This window comes from Podarcis gaigeae, assembly GCF_964106915.1.
Source record: "Podarcis gaigeae genome assembly, chromosome: 16".
Lineage (NCBI taxonomy): Eukaryota > Metazoa > Chordata > Lepidosauria > Squamata > Lacertidae > Podarcis > Podarcis gaigeae.
In genome coordinates, this window is record NC_139693.1 from 7,732,300 (window position 1) to 7,749,414 (window position 17,115).

Genomic DNA, 17,115 nt, shown 5'->3' on the forward strand with positions numbered 1-17,115 from the left:
ATAAAGCGAGATGAGCGCCACAACCCCAGAGTCGGCCACGACTGGACCTAATGATCAGGGGTCCCTTTACCTCCTTACATGCGTGAAATGGATTTTATATTTATGAAAAACAACAGAGGTGCTGTATGTAAGGAAACAGTAAAAGTCAGCTGTAGGAATGGACTAACATCAAGAGAAGGATTATTAAATGGAGATCACAGAAGGATGAAGTGGCTACATGAGGAAGTAATGGACATGTTTTTGCAACAGGAGCGGGAAACCTGATTTTACCCCCAAGGAATTGTATTAATTGTGTGATCAGGACTGATTTGTAATAATTTGGGAAACTAATTAAAAATATTACTTAAAAAAAGAAATAAGTGTTATATTTAAGGATAAAGGATTTGAAGAGAAACACCAAGGATGGGAAGTCAAAAGGTTTTAAGGGAATATTGCATTGAAACTGAACTGAATTTGTAAAACTGTATGAAAATTAATAAAAATGGATGCAAATGAAACAAAAGACATGAGGAGAAGACCCAGAGAGTTCTCAATGAAGTGTGTTTTATTGTTCTTATGACAAGACTTTGAAGTCTTCTAGTGCCAGTGGTGTAGTCAGGCAGGGGTGCCTACAATCCATGGGAATGGATGACTCAAGAATGGGATCCATTGGGACCGTGGTTGCCTTGCAGGTGGGCCCTGGCTAACTCAGTGTCCCGTCTCGGGTAGGCGGTGGGATCTGTTGTGAGCATCTATGAGGGCAAGCTCCAGCACAGGCAAGAACTCAGTGAACTTCAGCTTCCCATCACGGCTCTTGTCTGCTTTTTCAAACATATTCTTGAAGTAAGCATCCTGGGTCATACCGGGCTGCAGATAAGATTAAGGAGGAGGAAACAGGAAAGGGTTATATTTATTTGTTCATCATCATTATTAATTGCCCGCCCTTCACCCTAAGGTCCAGAGGCAGGTTACAAGATTAAAACACAACATGAAAACATTTTAATGCAACTTCCATCCACAGAAATAAGGTGAGCTCTTAAAATATGCATCTTCAGCTTCTCCAAAAGCTGTATAAGGAAGGCGCCAGGCTCTGGAGACAGAGTTCCACAGCTTTGGGGCCACAGCAGAGAAGACCCTGTCCTGCGTCACCACCATCCCCTGAACATCTGAGGGTGGAAGAACTACCAAGAGGTCCCACTCTGCCGATCTCAGCACCCAAGAGGGTCTTGAGGGAAGGAGGTGGTCTTTCAGTTATTTGGGGACAGATTCCAGCTTCCATCAGCCCTATCAGTCGTGGCCAATGAGCAGGGGGTTGTGGGAGTTGTAGTCCTGTCCCTGGCCTTAGAAGAAGGCAAGAGCTGAGATGTGGTATCTCAGGCTCAGGAAAAGCAAGAGACGGTCTAGTTCAGGGTTTCCCAAGTTTGGTTCTCCAGCTGTTTTTGGAGTACATTTCCCATCTTCCCTGGCTGCTGGTCCTGCTAGCTAGGGATGATGGGAGCTGTAGTCCCAAAAGAGCTGGAGAACTAAGATGGGAAAACTGGGGTCTAGTTAAAGGCCAAGGGAGCCACAATGTTATTGCACTCCAACTCCCATCAGCTCTATCCAGCATGACTAAGGGTCAGGAGATGATGGGAGTTGGAGTCCAGCATCCTCTGGAGGGCCACGGGAACACACACACACCAGGACCAAGAGCTTTGCCCCCATCCCTGTGGCCACAGTTTTCCCAGCTGTCCATCAGTGCTTACAGGTAGAGTGTCCTTCAAGAAAGGCTGAGCTTGTTCCTTCAATAGCTTCTCAAACTCCTTGAACTGCAGGTAGTCATCCATTGGGTTCCGAATGGCATACTGGTGGAAGATGTTGACTATGCACTCCAAAGCCTTCTCCAGGAGAGTTTTCATCTTGCTAAGCCTTTGGGAGGATACAGAGGAGAGGGAGGAAAAGGGGAGAGGGGTTCAAGGCTCAGCTCTGACCATAAGGGGAGTAAGAGGAGTAACCAACATGGCAGCCTCAAGACGTTGCTGATTTCCAGCACATATAATCTCTGTAGTTGGTTGGACTACAACTCCCATCATCCTTGTCCACAGGACTCTGCAGGTTGTGGATGATGGGCATTGTAGTCCACTCGCATCTGGGGACAACGAAGCCTAGGCTATGCTTCCTGGCTGTGGCTCTCCTGGAATTCAGGTGGGTGACATTCTCAGCCCTTCTTCCTCCGAATCAAGTAAGATTCTAGACCTCGTGATTTTGAATAAAGGGCTGATTTAAAGTGCTGGCATCCAGGACCCAGAAAGAACACATTAAAGCCCCTTGGAAGCAGCTTTTAAAATGAGCCCGCAAATTTGCCTACAAAACGTTTCTACTAGTCTGCTAAGCAAGGCTGATAAATTTCCAGCTGTGTGGCCAGGGCAGTGAAAAATAAAAGAAGATAATGGACTTTCTAACCGAGCAGGTTGTCAGAAGGTGGAAAGAAGGTTCATTCTAGACTCCCTCCAGTAGCCCTAGGTATTTCTGCATTGGTAATGGAGGAAGGGACTCTGGGTTAGCCCTACTCAGAGCAGACCCATTGTAATGGCTGGACTGGGCTAGCTTAGCTCCATTGCTTTCAATGGGCTGACTCTGAGTATCCCTTAGTTAGCTACCGCCCTCTCCTTCCTTCGCAGCTAGCAGCAAACCAAAGCAGGCAGAGGAGGAGAGCAGTTCCCATAGGAGGCTGCTTCCAAGCCACCTCCAGGTTGGCTGCCAAGAGATGAGGTCTTACCTGAGTTTCCAAAGGGAGCAAGATCCGAGAAGAGAGGTGATGTGATGTGAATGCAAGCATCAAGGCAGGCGGGTTTTTATAGCCTCCTCAGCTGCGGAAGAGTCTTGCAAATCATCCCGGCTTGTGCTAATTTCCTCTCCTCTGGAAAGAGCCTCCCGTTGCGAAATGTCAAACAAGCACCTGCCAGGCCCGCCTTGATGAAATCAAGGATGCGTTTTGTCAGGTGTGGTTTAGTTGAGATTCCTGCCTTGCAGGGGCTGGAATAGATGGCGCTCGGGGCCCCTTGAAACTCTGCAGTTCCATCATTTTATGTTTTAAGAGAGGCGGTTTAGATACATGTCTGTCAAGTGACTGATTGAACTGCTTGTTTTGCCTCCCAAATAATAATAATAATAATAATAATAATAATAATAATAATAATAATAATAGAATAATTTATTGTTTATAACCCGCCCATCTGGCTGGGTTTCCCCAGCCACTCTGGGCAGCCCCCAAGAGGATTGATGATGATGATACAGTTGTTATGGTAAAATCTGGGTGCGAGGCTGCTCTGTCACCCAGCTCGTCGGACTAAGTCCGCGGGTCCCTGCGGAGGAAAATGAGCTCAGCCGGAGACAGGAGCAAGCTGCAGAAGATCCAAGTTTATTGCGCAACAGGTTCAAGGCGAGATTGAACCGCGAGAAAGGGGTGACATGAACTTTTGAAACTTCCCTCCGTGTCCCAGAATACAGTGCAAAATACATCCCAGTTACATCATGAATACATTAAGAAGAGGTTGGGTTACACAGGATTAACATATGGAGGAGGGAGGGGGGAATATGCAGAGCTGGAGATATGCACAGATAAGCACATCCTGAGTACCGGTGATGAGAAGACAATGGTCCATGTACGCATAGTCTGCCACCTGGCATTGCCCGGAGGAAAGGCTTGGCAGAGTGATTTGACGGGATTAGGGTCTTGACACCTTGCTTGAGGGATTATGGAGGACAGGGGAGGTGTCATGGAGTCCTAGAGAAATTGAGCAAATTGGCACGTTGATTTTCTATGAATTTTATAGATTTTAGTCCCTTTTGACATTAACAATTGGAAATAAATGGATATATTGTAGCGAAGAAGAAGGTGAAGAAGACATGCCCCCCCCTTCCGTATCACAGGGAACGCTCAGGTTGGGAACATGATCCGTGCTGGAGGCACATTTGCAACCTGCAGGTTCGCAACCTGCAGCGCCGCTTGTGCGCACGCGCAGGTTGCAATTTGGTGCTTCTGCACCTGTACAAAGCGCAATTTTACTGTCTTTGTGCATGCGCGAGCACCGAAACCCAGAAGTAACCCGAAAACACGTAACCTGAAGGGTTTGTAACCTGAGGTATGACTGTAATAATAATAATAAAACGATAAAACATCAGACATTAAAAACTTCCCTAAACAGGGCTGCCTTCAGATGTCTTCTAAAAGTCAGATAGTTGTTTATTTCCTTGACATCTGATGGGAGGGCGTTCTACAGGGCGGGCACCACCACCGAGAAGGCCCTCTCCCAAACTCTTTACAGTCAGTCTCATTGGGTCTTTGGGTTCAAATCAAGAAGGTAAGTGGGACCCAAGTGGGCCACTTTTTTTAGGTTTGGGGTTTTCTGATTATTTTCCAGACTCAGGCACCCATGTGGCTGGCTGATTGGACCAGAGCCTTCAGTGCTGTGTAACATTTTGAGGGAGGAGTCTTTGGGCACGATGCCTTTGGGGTGGGGGGGGGATACAGGGAAGATTGGTGAAATGTTGGGGGCAGCAGAGCTTAGTTCCTACGCAGAGCAGGGGGCTGGCTCAGCTGGGGGTGCCCTCCAGACATCGCTGGACTCCAAAGCCCATCAGCCCTGGGCAATACAGCCAGTAGTCATGGAAGATGGGAGCTGAAATCCATCAACATCTGGAGGACCAGATAATCCACATCCCCGTGGTCGACAGCCAGGGCCGGATTTAGGTTTGATGAGGCCCTGAGCTACTGAAGGTAATGGGGCCCTTTATATGTCCAGCTGTCCTTTGTCAACAACAAATTGCCCCTGTTTTTTGTGCTGAATATATGCTACATGGTAATTTATGGACCTAATAGGTATCTAAAGCCGTTTGCGCATATTGCCATGCAACCAGTCCATGCAGAATGTAGGCACCCTATATATAGAAAGGAGCAAACCAGTGATATTTTAGGGAGCAGGCTAGCAGGCGGGGCCCATGACTTACATCATAGGCGCCTACACAACAGAAAACACTGTATGTAGGTTTTATTTTATTTTATTTATCTTATATTATGGAAATGTACATGTAATGGTTCTAGGGGTTGCTCGTGCGTAAGTTGCTGCCACTCCTGGCTAGGTTACCAGGTTGAATCCTTTCTGTCTGGACAGCCCTTCACTTTGTGGCTGTCTCAGTCACTGGCAGAATCCGTTTGTGGGCGTTTCTTGAACTTCTTCCAGCAAAGAAGTTCTTTGACGCCAAGTCTCCTCCTACTCTCCCTGCATGGAAGTCTTCTGCACAGGGAGGGTGTGGGCAGCGGAGGACCCGTGCTCTCCCCGCTGGTCTCCGGTGAAGAGTCCTGGAGCCTCCTCTCCGATTCCCCCATCTGCTCCACTTCTCCACTGGTGTTACGCTGATTTCCTTCTCCAGCAGATGGGCTGCCTCTCTCCCTACTGGGACCCTCTCCGGCATCCCTCTGGAGCCTTCCCTCCGCCTCTAGCTCTGATGGCAGTTCCCTGACAGTACATCTGGGGTTTTTTCCCTTTAATTTTTTTTGAGGCCCCCAAGAGAGTGGGGCCCTAAGCTATAGTTTGTTTAGCTTATACGTAAGTCCAGCACAAGACAGCACTGAGATAAGCAATTATAGACCCCAACAGATTCTCCTTGCTCACCAACTCCACCTACTCCCTACCCCTGTCAACCCCCCAGCTTTTACACCAGTTGTTCCCAAATGTTTTTGGGCCACCACCCTCTTGGTTCCTTCAACACATCCCCCGGTTCCACCTTCCCTACCCTATGAAAAGCATTATTGAGTACAGTGCTTTGCATGACTCACAAAGAAAGATAAGGACACAAGGTTCAGAACAGCAACCCACCCCCTTGCCTCTTAACACTGCCCTTAGTGATCCCACCTTCGGGACCACTGCTTTAGGTAAAGGTAAAGGACCCCTGGACAGTTAAGTCCAGTCAATGGTGACTGTGGGCACTCATCTCACTTTCAGGCCAAGGGAGCCTGCGTTCATCCACAAACAGCTTTCTGGGTCATGTGGCCAGCATGACTAAACCGCTTCTGGCATAACGGGACACCATAATGGAAACCAGAGCGCAGAGAAACACTGTTTACCTTCCCGCCACAGTGGTACCTATTTATCTACTTGCCCCAGTGTGCTTTCAAATTACTAGGTTGGCAGAAGCTGGGGCAGAGCAACAGGAGCTCACCCCGTCGCAGGGATTCGAACCGCCAACCTCTGATCGGCAAGCCCAAGAGGCTCAGTGGTTTAGACCACAGCGCCACCCGACTAACCCTTCAAACAACAAAGCGTTAACCACACTCTGAACCTAACCAGCCAGGGCCCCTCTGCCACTGCTTTACACCTCACCCTAACCCCAAACCCCTTCATTGTTCACTCAGAACTCGCCCCCCCCCAATCTTCTCACAACTCACCCCAATCCTAAAATCCTCTTGCTGCTGCTGTACTCAGAGAAGAAAGGAACGAAGAGGCAAAAGTCTTTCTCCCGGCACTGACACTCATTTCCTTCTGTCGGAGGTGAAGAGAGAAGGGGAGAGAGATTTCATCCTCTTCAGTCGGTGGAGGAAGATTGGAATAAATTTAAAGACTATTTACAGAAACATTGTAAAATTAATGAATGTTAGAATGATGTTGGAATGAATTTATGTGATTTTAGCAGAAATGTTACAAAGATTTAGGAAAAAACAGACTGTTAATTGGTGAAAGGAGGGAAAGTAAAGCTATATTAATATCAAGATAAATTACAGGACAAAAATTTGAAAAGAGGGAAAGGATTTGCTGAAATGGATAATCGATCCAGAATACCAAAAAGGGAGGTGTGAGGAGGTCAGGGAAATAAGCTAATGAAAGATAAGTAATGGGAAGATTTGCTGTATTTTTCTTTGTTTTTTCTTTTTTGCTTAACGGATTTTAATTCTCTGCTTTTTCTCCTTTTTTTTTCTTTCTTGTTTTTCCTTTTGTAGTTTTCCCTTTTTTCTTTACCTATTGGGATGGGATGTATTGGTTTTTTTTGTTTAAAATGTTGTTTTTTGCTTTTTCTTTTTGTACCTCTTAAAACTTTAATAAATATCTTTAAAAGAGAGAGAGAGAGAGATTTCATCCTTTTCATTCCCCTCTCCTCAGCGAGCAGCAGGTGATCTACAGTGTGACGCCTTTTCCCCTTGCAAAAATATTATATAGCAAGATAAGCAAGACCCTGCCTGCTTGCTCTGCTGGCCTGCGACCCCACACCACCAGCCTGCCTACTTCCCCCATTCTGCCTATTGTTGCCATGCTGCCGTGTGCATGGCCCCCTGCTGGCGGCTGCACAAACTACAGCGTGCCGACTTTCCCCCTTGCAAAAAACATCATATAGTAAGATAAGAAAAATACTTCATGGTGCTTTGGGAGTAGGGAGCTGGTGGGACGATAGGGGGGTCCAGCATCACCCGGAGCGCTTCAGGGTCCCTATCCATACAGGTAGAGAGTAGTGCACTTAATAAACCAGTGATCTGAATCATGGTTGCTTCCTAAGCTTCTAAAGATAGCAAAATGGTGTCATCTCAAACTGTGCTGTCATTTACACTGCCATCTATAGTTGAAATAGCAATATAACAGTTAACTCGGCATCACACTTTCCGAATTTCTCCTACCTGACGCAGGATTCAGCAGGCGTGAAATATAATAAAGAGTGGAGGCAAAGGACAATAGATGGGCAGGGAAGAGGAACTCCACCCTAGCTTAGCTGTCTGTTGCCAATGAGTCATTCTCCACTAGATCTCTTACCAAAAGCCCCACTAGTTTGTCCTGGAAGACGGATCATGCCTCTGGCACTTTAGGGAAGCAACTCCCATGTTTTGATTGTGCAGGGTTGCAGCACATTAAAGGTAAATATAACCTTGGCCAAACCAGTTATGGAAATCCAGCTCCTGCAGCTAACACTTAGGCCAGGAAGAGTGGGGACCTTCCAGCCTATGTTGGTGCAAGGGAAAAATATAGATTTGGGGCAAATACTCTTTGGTGAGAAGGGACGCGGGTGGCGCTGTGGGTTAAACCACAGAGCCTAGGGCTTGCCGATCAGAAGGTCAGAGGTTCGAATCCCTGCGACGGGGTGAGCTCCCATTGCTCGGTCCCTGCTCCTGCCCACCTAGCAGTTCGAAAGCACCTCAAAGTGCAAGTAGATAAATAGGTACTGCTCTGGCAGGAAGGTAAACGGCGTTTCCGTGCACTGCTCTGGTTCACCAGAAGCGACTTAGTCATGCTGGCCACATGACCCAGAAGCTGTACGCCGGCTACCTTGGCCAATAAAGCGAGATGAGCACTGCAACCCCAGAGAACCCCAGCAGAGATTTAAAGTCACTAAATGTGCAGCAAAGTAAAGTGTGGAAATATAGGCAGTTAGATCTTTAAAATGTGCCTTTCCAAGTGAGTTCTGAAAGAGTCCCCTGTTCCCCCAGCAGAGGAAAAGAGCACGTTTCATAAGTTCAGCATGGTTTATATACAAACTCTCCAAAGGTCAGGTTCATGTGCTGTTGCATACATCAATCAGAAAGGTTGCACAGGCAGTAAAACTTCATTTAGTTCCAAAGTCATGAAAGTTCCTAATTATTGGTATAGGAAATCAAGAACGGTTTCTGAGAGCATGCAGTTAATCTGGAACAACCAGCTTTGCTTCTTCAAACTGAGCTTCTCAGTAAGTCTGGAGCGGGGTGAAGGAACAAAGTCTTGATTGCCTTGATTACCCTTTGAAGGTGAGCTAAGGCCAGCAGGACAGCTTACTCTATGGTCCTAACCCCTTCATGCATTAATTAGACTTAAGCCTGTTGATTCTATGAAGTGGGCTATCCCACAGCCCAAGGACCTAACGTGGCCCTCTAGGCCTCTCTATCTGCGCCTCAGAAATCTCTGCCGGCCACATCCCGCACAGGCCCAGCTTCACCCCTGAGTGTTTCTGCCTGTCTGCAATGTATCCATGAAACTCCCTGATCATGCCCCTTGCTTGCCTTGGTGGAAGAGCAAGAAGGGTGTGTTTGTGTATGTAGTAACTATACATGCAAGACCTATAAAGCCCTATGTGGCTTAGGTCCAGACTATCTGAAAGACTGTGTACCCTCATAGAAACCTGCCCAGGTTCTGAGATCTTAAATCGAGGCCCTTCGCTTGCTCCCACCCCCCTCACAGCCATGCTTGCTGGAGACACAGGGACAGGGCCTTCTCGGTGGCTGCTCCCCATCTTCGGAACTCCCTCTCTAGAGAAGTTAGGCTGGCTCCCTCCTCCTTGTCATTCCACAGGCAGGGGAGGGCTTTCTTTTCTTCTTTTTTTAATTTTTAAATTTATTTTGACAAAGTAATAATCATAAATAAATAAATAAGAATAAAAAACGTGCACCCCACTACCGAGACCATTCTGTTGTAACTATCCAGCCTCCCAAAATCTCAACACCTCTTGCGATGGTTTGATCCCTTTCCGTTTTAACAGTACAAATTCAACAAACACCCTCCATATCTCCTCAAAATCAGTTCTCCTGCGTATTCCCCGTCTTACCTTAATGGCACATGTTAATTTATCATTAATAGTTATATCCCACACCTCTTTATACCATTGTCCCATTTTATATTCTGCTTGCCCCTTCCGCTTCCTAGCTATCATAATTTGTGCAGCTGTCAATACATTTGTGAGCAAGCCCTTCATAGCCAGCGATCCTTCCACCCCATCGTAAATTGATAATAATGCTACCTCTGGACTTTAGGTCAGCTTTAACCCGGTGATTTCTGTCATTTCCTTAAACACCCTTTGCCAGCACATGTGAACATAATTCCCTGTTTCCTGGCATCTCCTCCAACATATTAAACATTCCTTGTTTATTTGATTTAATCTGACTGGTGTTAAACACCATCTTCCAAACTAATTTATAACAATTTTCTTTGATTCTTATAGACAACATACAATTCTCCCATATTTAGTTGAATGCTTTCTTCATCCCTTTGGGAACTAACTGTTGTTGTTTTTTAGGAAAGGGCTGGTGCTGTGCAGTTTTCATTATAATTATCTGTACATTTTAAAAGATTTGTCCATATGTTTTATCAATGTTTTATTGTTTTTAAATTATTATTATTATTTTCCTGTTTTAGCTGTATAAACCAGCTTGAGTCCCTGTCGGGGTGTGGGGAAATGTAGGATATATGCAGTGCAAAGATACATTTCGCATTCCTTGCTTGTAAGAATGAAATAAGATAAATCCGACCCCAAATTTATCATACATCAAGAACATAAGAAAAGCCTGCTGGGTCTGGGGGGCCCAAAAGGGTCCAACCAGCTCAGCTTCCTGCTCTCACAGTGGGTACCACAACAATGCCTCAATAGAAAGCCCTGCAAGCTGGACAGGAGTGCGAATCCCACCAACCGCCATGGAGAGGCATATTCTTCCTACATTAAGACGAATTCATCTCTGCCCTTGCACAACAAATCCACTTTGGAAATGAATCAGATTTCTGGGCAATAGATATAGGACATAATACCTCTGGGGAAAACTTTGGGAAAGCAATTTGAAGTTCGCAGCATGTTATTCTTTGAAGGAGAACTACAGCGGTACCTCAGGTTACAGACGCTTCAGGTTACAGAATCCGCTAACCCAGAAATAGGACCTCAGGTTAAGAACTTTGCTTCAGGATGAGAACAGAAATCGTGCTCCGGCGGTGCGGCGACAGCGGGAGACTCCATTAGCTAAAGTGGTAGTTCAGGTTAAGAATAGTTTCAGGTTAAGAACGGACCTCCGGAACGAATTAAGTACTTAACCAGAGGTACCATTGTATTTGAAAATGATTTACAGATGGTATTTAACTCCGAGTTGGCTTGCTAACAGAGATGCGGGTGGCACTGTGGGTTAAACCACAGAGCCTAGGGCTTGCCAATCAGAAGGTCGGCGGTTCGAATCCCCGCTCAGTCCCTGCTCCTGCTCCTGCCAACCTAGCAGTTCGAAAGCATGTCAAAGTGCAAGTAGATAAATAGGTACCACTCCGGCGGGAAGGTAAATGGCGTTTCCATGCGCTGCTCTGGTTCGCCAGAAGCGACTTAGTCATGCTGGCCACATGACCAGGAAGCTGTACGCCGGCTCCCTCGGCCAATAAAGCGAGATGAGCGTCGCAACCCCAGAGTCGGCCACGACTGGACCTAACGGTCAGGGGTCCCTTTACCTTTACCTAGGTTTGCTAAGATGTATAAGACTGAATCAGATAAGTGCTGGAGAGGCAAAGAGGCTGAGGGAATGTTTTTTCATATGTGGTGGACCTGTAAAAGGGTAAAAGAGTGTTGGGAAATAATTCATAATTAGCTGGGGAAAAATTGTTTAAAAGTACTTTTCAAAAAAAAAAAGAGTCCTTTTGTTGGGGATAATTCAGACAGAAATTCCCAGGTGTCAGAAAAGGTTATTTTTGTATGCCACTACTGTGACCCGTGTTTTGGAAAATGAGCGAGGTCCCAACTAAAGAAGGTTGGGAACTTAAGTTGACAGAATATGCACAGCTTGCAGACTTAACCTATAGAATAAGAGAACAAGAAGAACATATGTTTAGAGAAGATTGGAAAATGTTTATTGAATATATGGGGGGGGGATGATGTACACTTGAAAACGTTGGCAGCTTTAAGATAAATTCAACAGTGTAAACAAGTTTTGATGGATGTAATAATGGAATACTGAACGGTTTAGTTTATGTAAAATACGCAGGGATTTATGGTAAGTAAAATGAACTATGGAAAGAGAGGAAGGGAAGTCGCTGATATTATAAGGATGTTTAAATGAGTATTCAAAATTGTAAAACAGAAAATTGGATTAAAATTATATTAAAAAGAAATAGAAATAAATCAGATTTTATGCAGTCAGGAAACTGACAGGGACAGGCATGGGAAGAACCAACAACGAAGTATGAAACCCCCAAGGGAACCGCTATGAATGCTCATTGAGGTGTTATTATAGGATAGGTTGATAAGCGATGGGGTAGTTGCTACTTCATCACACCACTAGATGGCAGTCTGAGACCAGCTCACTTTCCTTTCATTAGTTTTAAATAGATTTGGTTTGTGCCTTGTTTTCATTCCGTTGAAGTTTAATTGCTGTTTAACAGTTGTCTTTTGTATGTCTTAGCTCCCCACCCCCTATGTTATCTGTGTCATTTCAACTTGCGTAAGCCACCTTGAGTCCCAATCTGAGGAAAAGGCAGAATAAAAGTTAAGATAATACTGGTGATAATTCATGGGTCCTTTTCATATTCTGAGGTTGTTATCTGGTCCAAAAAACCACCAAGAACCAGGCCAAAGCTGTGCTGCCCAGGTTTGGAGCATTGCCTGTTAGGTGTCGTAAAGGCACATACAGTATGTAACCTTTGAAGTTACTCGGAATGTGTTTCCTACTGGGAATGGAAGTTACTTTCCATGCAATGGGAAATTCCTAATGGGGAGTGTAATATACTGAAGTTCTCACCCTGGGCCAGCAGGGGAATACTGTAGATAGTTTTCACTCAGGTCCGCATATGCAAATAAGGGATTGAAAGTGACGTTCAGTGATTGGATAGTTACAGAAAGTGGTTACTGTTGCGTTGTAATGGAGCTCTATATAAGCAGGCTGGCTGAACCCTTCAGTTCAGTTCTGTTCTGGCCTGTGAATAAACAAGAACTGTCTGAAGAATCGCTGTGTCGTCTGATATGTTCACCCACAACTTAACAGGGAGATTATGTGGTTGACATTGGAGAAGGGAAAGGAATGGCAGGGTGTGCTTGAGTATGTACAGAGTGTTTTCCCTCCAGCACTTAGTCTCTGCAAAGAGCCTGCCACACACCTGAGGGTTAAGAATAAGGTTGGGAATTTTTGGTCTTGCAGTAAGGTTAAGGCTTACTGGGAAATGATATACAGCGGTACCTCGGTTGTCGAACGCTTCGGAAGTCAAACGTTTCGGCTTTCAAACGCCGACAACCCGGAAGCAAATGCTTCCATTTTCGAACAAGTCTCAGAAGTCAAACACCTTCCGAGACACATTTCTCCATTTTCTCAATGGAAATTGCAGGCCGCTCATTGCGCCTCGGTTGTCGAACATTTCAGAAGTCGAACGGTCTCCCGGAACCGATTACGTTTGACAAGCGAGGTACCACTGTACAATGAAATGAAAAAGATGTTCAAAATAACGTTTGAAACAAACAAACAAACACAGAAGCCTTTCTCTTAGGAATTATAGGGACAGAACTACCCAAATTGAATAGAAACTTATTCATGTACGAGACTATAGCAGAAGTCCCAGCAAAGGAAGAATGGATACAAAAACTAATGGAAGATGCAGAAATGGCAAAACTGACTGGAAGAATAAGAAATCAAGATAGCAAACTTTCAATAAAGGAGTGGAAATGGTTTGTTGAATATTTACCAGATAAATTGTAAACAGATAAAAACACTGGCAGGATTATTGAAATAACCTGCAGTTGCATAAGAGTTTATATTTAAAGTAGATAAACGAGTAAGTGAATTTGGACATGCAGAAGATATTAATAAATTTAAGGAACCGCAGAAAGAGGGGGAAGGATGTCAAGTTTTAAAATGTCAAAATGATTGTGAAATCAGTGAAATGTATATATCTGAAAAATATAAATGAAAGATATTAAATAAAAAAAAAATGAGGTTGGGAACAGTGGTGGCTGTACCATTTGGGTGTTTATGAAAGACAATCTTGCTCGGCTATGCATGATCGCCAAAGAAGAAGAAGACCATTTGGGTGGCCTCAGTCTGATCTCACCTGCCTGGCTCCTTTTTTACCACCAGATGCGGGTGGCGCTGTGGTCTAAACCACAGAGCCTAGGGCTTGCCGATCAGAAGGTCAGCGGTTCGAATCCCCGCAACGGGGTGAGCTCCCATTGCTCAGTCCCTGCTCCTGCCAACCTAGCAGTTCAAAAGCACGTCAAAGTGCAAGTAGATAAATAGGTACCACTCCGGCGGGAAGGTAAACAGCATTTCCATGGGCTGCTTAGAACAGGATGTGATCCACCCAACGGTCACCTCCAGACTGGATTATTGTAACTCGCTCTATGTGGGGCTGCCCTTGAGACTGACCCAGAAACTCCAGCGGGTGCAGAATGCTGCAGCGAGACTCCTTACGGGGTCCTCGCTGCGAGATCACATTCACCCGGTGCTATCCCAGCTGCACTGGCTCCCGGTGCAGCACAGGATCAGGTTTAAGGTGCTGGTTTTAACCTTTAAAGCCCTATACAGCCTAGGACCCTCGTACCTACGGGACCGCCTCTCCTGGTATGCCCCACAGAGAAACTTATGGTCTTCAAATAAAAACATCTTGAAGGTCCCAGGCCACAGAGAAGTTAGGCTGGCCTCAACTAGAGCCAGGGCTTTTTCGGCTGTGGCTCCGACCTGGTGGAACACTCTGTCACAAGAGACTAGGGCCCTGCGGGACTTGACATCTTTCCTCAGGGCCTGCAAGACAGAGCTGTTCCGCCAGGCCTTTGGTCAGGGCACAGCCTGACTCCCTCCCTCGGCAATCTTCGCAGAGCTCTGGCCCAATGGTGGCCAGTGGCTTGAATTTAATTAATTTTATAATGAATGATTTTAGAGTGTTGTTTGTGCTGTATATTTGTACTGTTTTATTGTTGTTAGCCGGCCTGAGCCCGGATTCAGCTGGGGAGGGCAGGATATAAATAAAAATTATTATTATTATTATTATTATTATTAGCCCGGAGAAGAGAAGATGGAGACGCAATACAATAGCCATATCTGAAGGGCCGTCTCGTGGGAAATGGAGCAAGCTTGTTTTCTCCTGCTCTGGAAATTGATGTAAAAATTGGGGTTTGGCTTTTTCTGCCCAATTCCCCAAGGGACTCTGAGTCCCCGAAGTCCATGATCTGTCAGAGAAAAATGGATAGAGGCTGGATCAGTGGAAAGCAAGGCAGAGGTTTATTTTTCTGTTGCAACAGAGTTCCCTTCCAAGGAGGGAGAGACCCTGATTAAAGGTGTGCAGGAACCTTTAAAGACTATGACATTGCCCAACCCCCTTAGCCAAAGACCACCCCAAAATCAGCATACTAACATCATAGGAGATGGTCTACAGCAGAAATCCTGTCTGCCAGGATGCCTGATTGCATTACCTGGGCAGCCTGGGCATTCTTTTGTGATGATTAATTCTTTAGTTCCTGAATCCAGGTCACAGGCTCACCCTAATCATACACAAATACGCCCTTAAGACAGGACTTGTAAGTGAAAAGACAATGGGAAGGCTTTCCCCATTTGCCTCCCTTACTGCAGAGGAACATTTGAGGTCTTTGGGAGAGTCAAAATGACTTCAGGGTTGCTCTCCTGTACTATTTCAGACACATGGTTTATATATTTAGATATGTGTGCATTTATGAATATTTATCCTATATTTGAGACCTTAAAATTCTTATAACAGGAGGGTAAGTCCCAAACTGGATGCTGGTGGCGCTGTGGTCTATACCACAGAGCCTAGGGCTTGCCGATCAGAAGGGCAGCGGTTCGAATCCCCACGACGGAGTGAGCTCCCGTTGCCCAGTCCCAGCTCCTGCCAACCTAGCAGTTCGAAAGCACGTCAAAGTGCAAGTAGATAAATAGGTACCACTTCGGCGGGAAGGTAAACAGAGTTTCTGGTTCGCCAGAAGCAGCTTAGTCATGCTGGCCACATGACCCAGAAGCTGTACGCCGGCTCCCTCAGCCAGTAAAGCGAGATGAGCGCCGCAACCCCAGAGTCGGCCACAACTGGGCCTAATGGTCAGGGGTCCCTTTACCTTTACCTTTAAGTCCCAAACTGACTGATTCAAATGACAAGTGCCTATGCTACATTCTGAGGCCTGAAAGCTTCATGACAGTCTTTTAAAAATGTTTTATTACTACTAGCAATTATTCTTGAATGAACATCACCCCCATCGTTCAGCCCGGACACTGAGATCAGCTCCAAGGGTCTTCTAGTGGTTCCCTCATGATGAGACATGATGCTCCAGGGACCCGGGCAAAGGGCCTTTTCGGTAGTGGCACCTGCCCTTTGGAAAGCCCTCCCAGGAGATGTCCAGGACTATGTAAGTAACTATGTAACCTTTAGAAGACATCTGAAGGAAGGTTTTTTATGTTTGATGTTTTATTATGTTTTTATATCTGTTGGAAGCTGTCCAGAATTTCTGGGGCAATCCACTCAGATGAGCAGGGTACAAATAATAAAATTATTATAATAATTATTAATAGTCTTAAAGGAACTCTGGCCCACCTGGATATCCATGCCCTCCACCTGCCACCTGACAACTTCAGGTAAGACTTGAAGGTCTGGCAACCATAAGTTGTTTTAAGCATATATTTTCTTGTGTTTTAAGTGATCGTTGTAAGGTGAAGGGTGGGACAAAAACAACAACAACAACAACAACAACAACAACAGAATAAATAAATCTGGAGGTGCCTTATGAGGAACGGTTGAGGGAGAAGGTTTGTTAAGAGGAAAAGTGAGAGGAGATATGATTTTTGTTGTTGTTGTTGTTTAGTCGTTTAGTCGTGTCCGACTCTTCGTGACCCCATGGACCAGAGCACGCCAGGCACCTCTGTCCTCCACTGCCTCCCGCAGTTTGGTCAAACTCATGCTGGTAACCTCGAAAACACTATCCAACCATCTTGTCCTCTGCCGTCCCCTTCTCCTTGTGCCCTCCATCTTTCCCAACATCAGGGTCTTCTCCAGGGAGTCTTCTCTTCTCATGAGGTGGCCAAAGTACTGGAGCCTCAGCTTCACAATCTGTCCTTCCAGTGAGCACTCAGGGTTGATTTCCTTCAGTATGGAGAGGTTTGATCTTCTTGCAGTCCATGGGACTTTCAAGAGTCTCCTCCAGCACCATAATTCAAAAGCATCAATTCTTCGGCGATCAGCCTTCTTTATGGTCCAGCTCTCACTTCCATACATCACTACTGGGAAAACCATAGCTTTAACTATACGAACCTTTGTTGGCAAGGTGATGTCTCTACTTCTCAAGATGCTGTCTAGGCCTGTCATTGCCCTTCTCCCAAGAAGCAGGCGTCTTTTAATTTCGTGGCTGCTGTCACCATCTGCAGTGATCATTGAGCCCAAGAAAGTAAAATCTCTATATGATAGCCATCTTCAAATATCT

The 17,115-nt window shown here is 45.6% G+C and overlaps 1 protein-coding gene across 1 annotated transcript; it reads right to left on the bottom strand.

Annotated features, from left to right (window-relative positions):
- Positions 1-526: 526 nt before the first annotated feature.
- LOC310833459 (protein S100-A12-like) lies at positions 527-2,888 on the bottom strand. The gene is made up of 3 exons (XM_083716204.1): positions 2,738-2,888; positions 1,725-1,887; positions 527-846 (listed from the first exon to the last, which is right to left on the bottom strand). Exons 2-3 carry the CDS (start codon positions 1,875-1,877, stop codon positions 688-690), a joined length of 312 nt encoding a protein of 103 aa, XP_083572330.1. The 5' UTR covers positions 1,878-1,887; positions 2,738-2,888; the 3' UTR covers positions 527-687.
- Positions 2,889-17,115: the final 14,227 nt, after the last annotated feature.